This window comes from Terrapene carolina, unplaced genomic scaffold, assembly GCF_002925995.2.
Source record: "Terrapene carolina triunguis isolate 2854851 unplaced genomic scaffold, T_m_triunguis-2.0 Scaffold397, whole genome shotgun sequence".
NCBI lineage: Eukaryota > Metazoa > Chordata > Testudines > Emydidae > Terrapene > Terrapene triunguis.
The window spans coordinates 1331576-1338041 of NW_020664748.1; the positions used below are offsets into that span (position 1 = coordinate 1331576).

The 6466-nt window shown below is 65.0% G+C and overlaps 1 protein-coding gene across 6 annotated transcripts in view; it reads right to left on the reverse strand.

Moving 5' to 3' along the window:
* SHC1 (SHC adaptor protein 1) overlaps positions 1-6466 on the reverse strand; it is a 23134-nt gene that overhangs the window by 13115 nt on the left and 3553 nt on the right. For 3 of the 6 annotated variants that reach the window (XM_026658122.2, XM_026658120.2, XM_026658118.1), the window contains exon 2: positions 4590-4654. In XM_026658122.2, coding sequence (XP_026513907.1) covers positions 4590-4601 — 12 coding nt within the window. In that variant the 5' untranslated portion in view covers positions 4602-4654. Of the gene's footprint in view, positions 1-1270; positions 3028-4589; positions 6389-6466 lie in introns of those variants that run through there. The other 3 variants (XM_026658121.2, XM_026658119.2, XM_026658123.1) reach the window with 3 other exon arrangements.

Here is a 6466-nt window from a genome sequence, read left to right on the forward strand (position 1 = left end):
CCCTGTGCGCACACACCTCCCAGCAGGATTCACCAGTGCTCACCACAGCCTCTCGCACCAGGGAATGACCATTCCAGGGGTCCCTGCACAGTCCCCGGGATAGAGCAGAGCTCACCCTGGCCTGGGGCCCAGCAGCTCTGCACAGCCACTTGAAAGAAAGGCAGGAAGCCTGGGGCCAGGAAGCAGCGACTCACCTACCCGGCCTTTCCCTGAGCCGAGCCCTGCGCGTTCCACCCCACGGCCTAGCCAGGCTGCATGCTCTTGGCAGGCAATGGAGGGGGCTTGCGCCCCCCAGAGGCCAGACAGCTGCGCACTGCCCTCTGCTGGAAGGCAGAACTGCCAGCCCATGGAAATGCAGTCAAAGGTCACCAAGCATTTTCCAGGAGAGTCCAGGCGTCCCAGGCAAACTTCAACGCCCCCTCCCCCAGCGAGCGCCCGGCCTCTCGGCTCCAGCCCTGCGCCAAAGCGCTGTGCCCTACCTGCCTATCACGCCTTGGGATGGGGGGCTGGAGCCGTGCCCTGCCACTCTGCCAGCGGCACCAGGACCAGCCCCAGCAGCAGCGGGAGGGGGGCAGAGCTCTCCAGTGCCTGAACCCCCCCGCTCTGGGCCTTTTCCGCTCCCCCTTGAGCCAAGGGGCTGTTCCTGCCCGCCCCACCTCCCTGGAGCAGCTCCCTACAGCGCAGGGGCCAGGATCACAGCCGGCTGGAGTAGCACACAGGAAGCAACTGCCCTTGGGAGCAGGGAGTGAGGGGCAAAGGGAGCAGCTCAGGGCTTGGCCTTAACTCCTTCACTCCCAGCCCGGGCCCAGCCCTGGAGCACAGGGGTGGGGGAGCAGGCACGGGCAGTGAGGGCTTGGTGTGGGGCTCTACCAACCGATCCCAAACAAGACCTGATCCTCTAACTCACTCCTGATCTGCAGGTTCCCCTGCTAGCCCAGCCAGACTCCACCCTCAGTCCCGACCCGCAGCCCCTGCTAGCCCAGTCCCGGGCTCCCCCCAGCTCTGCCGGTGCCCCGCAATCCCGACCTGCAGCCCCTGCTAGGGGAGCCCCGGGCTCCCCCCAGCTCTGTCAGTGCCCCGCAGTCCCGACCCGCAGCCCCTGCTAGCCCAGCCCTGGGCTCCCCCGCACAGCTCTGCTGCCTCATGTTCCCCCTGCTAGAACAGTCCTTGGTTTCCCAGACATGGAGCACAGGTTACATGGACCTGAGCCAAACTGCAGAGATTTAGCAAGAAGAACAAAGTGGGACTAGGATGGGACTGGACAACTCACGTCACGTGTGTCTTGGGCCAGGCGGAGCCACCCCCGGCGGGCACGGACGCTCCTTGGTCCCCAGAGTCCCGTTTGCACAAGTCAGCCCCTCGGCAGAGACAAGCAGTCAAGCTGGGGCTCCACCAGGATCTGCCCCAACACTGCCCGGCTCCCCCCGGCACAACCCCCGACGGACAGCTGGGTAAACCACTCCCAGTCACCCGCTGCCCACTCAGGCAACAGCGGGGAAACCGGGTTAAAACACACCCCTGGCTGCGTCTGGACTGGCGGCCCCAGGAGCACTGTCCCAGTCACGTGCCCCACCGCCCCATGGGGCCGCCCGGCAGGCAGGCCAGGCCAGGCTTTCCCATCTCTGCAACCCGGGATGGGGCATTGTTAGGTTCAAAGTTGCTGCAGGTGTAGCTCCCCAGGACTTCAACGGATCACATAACGGCTGCAGCAACCACCTCCCCAGGGCCAGCTGGTGGCTCTGCGCCTCCCAATGGGGCACCCCACCCCTCTGGTGTAGTCCCCCTGGGATGGAGAGCACATGACGGGGGATTCCACTGGCTAAACCTACGGCACTGCCTGTATGCGGGCCAGCAAGGCCCCCGTGCCTGGGAGTGACAGGGCCGGCTTCAGGCAGGTCTGGGAAGTAGCCCGGGCTAGCCCATGCCAGAAGGGGAGACTGCAGCCCGCGTGTGGCAGAGCCATTAGCGAGGTTTAACTGCAGCACAGCAGCGGGTGGGGGAGCTGAAGAGGGCAAGGAGCCCATGGCTAAGAGGGGTTAAGTCTGGCTCCACGGGAGCCCTGGATGCTGCAGGGAGGTGGAGGAGGCAGAGCTGCTCTCCCAGCCCTGGGATGGTGCAGGGACAAGGCCTGGGGGATGGGGAGCCAGGGCCCTTGGAGAGCCAGACCCAGATCCCTTGAGACTGGGAAAGCAGGTGGGCCAGGAGCCTGGGCTAGACACACATGGTCTGATCCGTGGCCACGCGAGGCCTAACTCTTCTTCAGCCGCCTGTGCACAGGGAGACCCTCCCGGCCAGGCCCAGCCTTCCCAGGGAGCCATGGCCTGTGCAGGTGGCAGCATGGGGCCAGGAGAGGAGAAGCCGGCCCCAGGGCTCTGCGGGCCCAAGGCCTGTGCTTTCCAGCCACCCTGCTGCGCTCCTGGCAAAGGCCAGACAGCAGGGCCCATGCAGCGCTGCCCCAGCCCGGCATCGTGGGGCAGGGACCCAGAAGGGGGAAGAGTGCAGCCCAGCTGCTGGGCACGGTATGTGCTCTCTGGCTGTCGGACTCCAGCAGAATCCAGCCCCTTCCAAAGCAGCTGCTCCGTCCCAGGGCTGAGCGCACTGGCTCCAGCCCTGCAGGATCCCATTTCCGGAGAGCTGGTGGGGAAACCAAACCCTGCAGACAGCCCTCCCCCACAGCCAGTGAGCAGCCCGAGAGACATCGGGAGACTCCTCCAGCCCTGCCAGATGCTCTGAGGAGCAGAGCTCACAGGGCCGGGGGCCCTCGGGGCCGTGCTGGAAGCCTCCCAACTCCTTCTCTGGGGCGGCCGCACACAGCGGCTCTGCCTGAGCCTCCACTGCAGGGTCCAGCGCCCGACGCCCTCCCAGGAAACGCAAACCCGGGAGCTGAGACAGCTTGGGAGCCGGACAGAGACAGTCTGTGCGAGTTCAGGAGACGCTGAACCAAGTCACACCTCCTGGGCCCTTCCTGTGACAAAGTGGGGGATTTTCTTGTTTGTTTTCTTGTTTTCGGTGGGGTTTCAATGATTTGCATGCGGAGGGGGTGGGACTCGGTTTCCCTGGGTGTTACTGGTTTAACGAGGTGAGGGGAGAGGGAGTGTGTTTTGCAGAGGACCGGAGAGGGAACGTGGGACCCCAGCCAATGGCCTGGAGGATGGATACCCCAGCGACCAGACCCGGAGACCCAGCTCAGGAGTTGCAGCCGGTTCTGGCCAGTGGGAGGACAACGGGCTGCAGAGTGAGGACCCAGTGACCTAACCAGCCGGTTCCAGCCAGAGGACAGAAGCGAGGAGAGGAGGCCCCAGTTTACAACCGTTTACCTGGAGAGAAGACAATGGCCAGAGGCGGGGCTTGGGGCCGGGGATCTCAGATGCCCAGCTGGGAGCAGAGGAGCTCGGGGCTGGAGAGGGGGAGCAGGCAGAGCCCACCTGGAGGCAGAGAGACTGGGATGTGCTGGGCTGAGGGAGGCCAGGCCTGAGGCCGGAGAGTTTCCTGTGCTGTGTTCAACTCTCAATAAATCCTCCTGTTTTATGCTGGCTGAGAGTCGCTCTGGTCTAGAGAACAGGGCCGGGGGGGGCGGGATCAACCCCTTCGGGGGTGGAGGCCCGGGGGGTCCAGAGCGAGTGGACTCCCTGAGGGGGCCCACGGCAGAGACAGACGTGCTAAGGCTCAGAGAGGTGCGGCTCCAGGAGGTGGAGGGGCCTGACCCCGAGAGAGAGTGGACCCCCAAGAAGGGCTGACGCACTGAAAGGGGCACCCCCCACAGACCGCACGGGGCCAAGAGTGGGCATGATCTGTGAGTCCGTGACACCACCCCGCCCTCGCTGACAGGCCCAGAGACACGGCTACTGGTGGGGAAGCCGTTTGTTCTTGCCCAGAGCTGACACACGGTCTCTTGGACAGGCCAGGACCCCTGGCTCCAGAGCAGGGGCGCCCTGCAGACCCTGCGTTCCTCCCACTGCCCTCTTTGGGCCAAACGAGCGTGACACGACGTGCTCAGCTCCAGGATCGTGTGGCGGGGGGCAAGGATTTCGTTCCACGCGCTGGGAACGGCGCTTACGCCGCCCTCCCAAAGGCCCGGCCTGGTGCTCTGGAGATCCCCCGACAGGCTGCGGACGTGCGGCTCAGGAAATGCACCAGAGAAGGGAGTCGGGCAGATGTTCGGCGAGGTTCGGCCAGTGGCAGGTCCTTTCCCAAGCGGCACAGCAGAGGCACCGGTGACACCGCTACCAGATCCCATGGGGTGAAAGCATCTGTGTCCCAGACCCCACGCGCACGCCAGCCCTCTCTCCCTCTTGCACACGCAGACTCCCTGCAACTCTCTGTGACAGCAGGAGCCGTGCGTCCAATGGCTCTTCACCACCAAGGGGGACAGAAAATTGTGGGACCCCCAGGAGTCACATTCATGGCCCCCTTTGGGGTCATGACCCCGCGCTGGGTACAGCCGCTCAGTGAGAAACACACCAGAGCCCAGAGAGAAGGCACAGGAGAGGCCAGCGGGGACCAGCAGGTCCGAGCGAGAGAAGGAAAGTCTGGTCCATCACCAAAGCCGCCTACCCACCACCACAGGCCCCGAGAGCCGCTGGCCTTACCACGTACTCCATCTGCGCCGCACACGGGGAGCAGAGCTGCAGAGCCCTTCTGCGTGGAGTCCAACCTGCGGTTCAGCGACAAACAGGGAGTTAGCCGGCCTGGCCGAGCCCTCGAGGAGGCTGCCGTGCACTCAGCACTGACGGGACGAAGCGAACCACTCGCCGTGGCTCTTGAAGACACCCCACCATCGGAGCAGCCTCTTCCCCCGCTGACTCACTGCCGGCTCCGTCCAAGCTAGGCCTGCCCCAGGAGGTCACTACGAGCCGGGGAGGAGACGGCATCTGGCTGCTGGGGATCATACAGGGGAGCCCCTGGCACTGGCTCCTCGTTTGGATCCCTGCTTGCCTGACACACCGGGCTTGGGAGGCCGCCTGGCACCCGCTTCCCCTGAGGAGGCCTAGCAGACAAGTGCGGGAAGTTTGGGGTCTCAGCCAAGGTGAGCCTGGCTCGATCTGCCAAGAGATGCCGGGGCCTGGAGCAGCCGGGGTGCAGTGGGGAGGTGAAGGGACACCTGGGAACGCTGCTTGCCACACACACATCCAGCCAGCCCACGGGAATCTCCCTTAGAGGAGCAGCAAACCCAGTGAGCCCATATCCTTGTGCAGCAGCCCAAGGGGCACCAGACCAGAGCAAACCAGCCCAGGGGCTTGCCTGCCTCCAGACAGAACCTTCTGTGACACCGCAGCCAGTGGGCCAGACTGATGTGCCCTGCAAAGAGGGGCTGGGCTGTCATCCCCACAGCCAGGGAAGCCAGAAGCCTATGCCAGCACCTCCAGCCAGGAAGGGAGCAAAGCAGAGGGGGCCCGTGGCCGGGTCCCAGTAAACATCCAGAGCTGCCCACGTACCCTGGGGTCTCCCCAAGTGTCAAGGGGAGTGAGCCGCCCAGGCTGCTGTGGGGACTGCCCAAGACACTGTGCAGCTTTGCTGGGTTAGTGCCCCCCCCCCCGGGGGGGCCCACAGCACCATACGGAGCCCGTGGGTGGGGAAGGTGCACTCACCTTCCGAGGACACCGCCCCTGCGGGCCCAGCCACTCCTCCGTCTGGGGAAGCAGCATTCGCAGCCCAGCCGTTGCCGGACTCCTGCCCAGAGCAGCACCCAGCAGAGGGCAGGGGGGGTAGGAGGGAGGCCAGGGAAGGGGAGGAGGTTCCAGGCCCAGGGAGAGCATGGCAAGGGAAGTGGGCACAGAAACGCCCTACTCAGCTCCCAGGCCCTCCCCTCCTCCCTTTGGCCCAGGAAACCGCCCTCCAAACACAGCAGGGAAACAAACCCAATTTACTTCCTGGTAGCTACTGGGCCCTTCTCTGGGGCCTGCAATCCCAGCGCCACCGGCACTAACCTGATCAGGCCAGGCGGCAGGAAGATAAGGGGGATGTTGGCCAGAATGGGCAGGGCACGGCAGCATGCCCAGGCCGGTTACTGACGCCCAAGTCATGCAGTGCAAAGGCCCAGATGGGGAAGGGTGGGCTGGGAGCAGGCAGCAGGTACAAGGGGGGTGCTCCCTCCATGCTGGTCTAAACACATACACACACTTGCTGGGGTGGGATGGGGATGGAGGGAGGGCGGCGCATGCTTAGCTGGCAGGCTGGGCCTGGCTTGCCCCGGCCAGAGGCTCTATCCCAGTCCCTAGTGATGCCTGCTTAATGCAGCTGGCACCCGGAGGCATCGAGACAACAGGTTTAGTGGGAAACAAGATGCAGCTTCACTGGTATTGACGTTATGGCCCTTCAGACGGGCTGTCAGAGCCTCCTGGGACCGGGCGCGGCCAGAGACACACACCCCCCGGGCACGGCCAGAGACACACACACACACACGGGGCCGGGCGCGGCCAGAGACACACACACACGGGGCCGGGCGCGGCCAGACACACACACACAC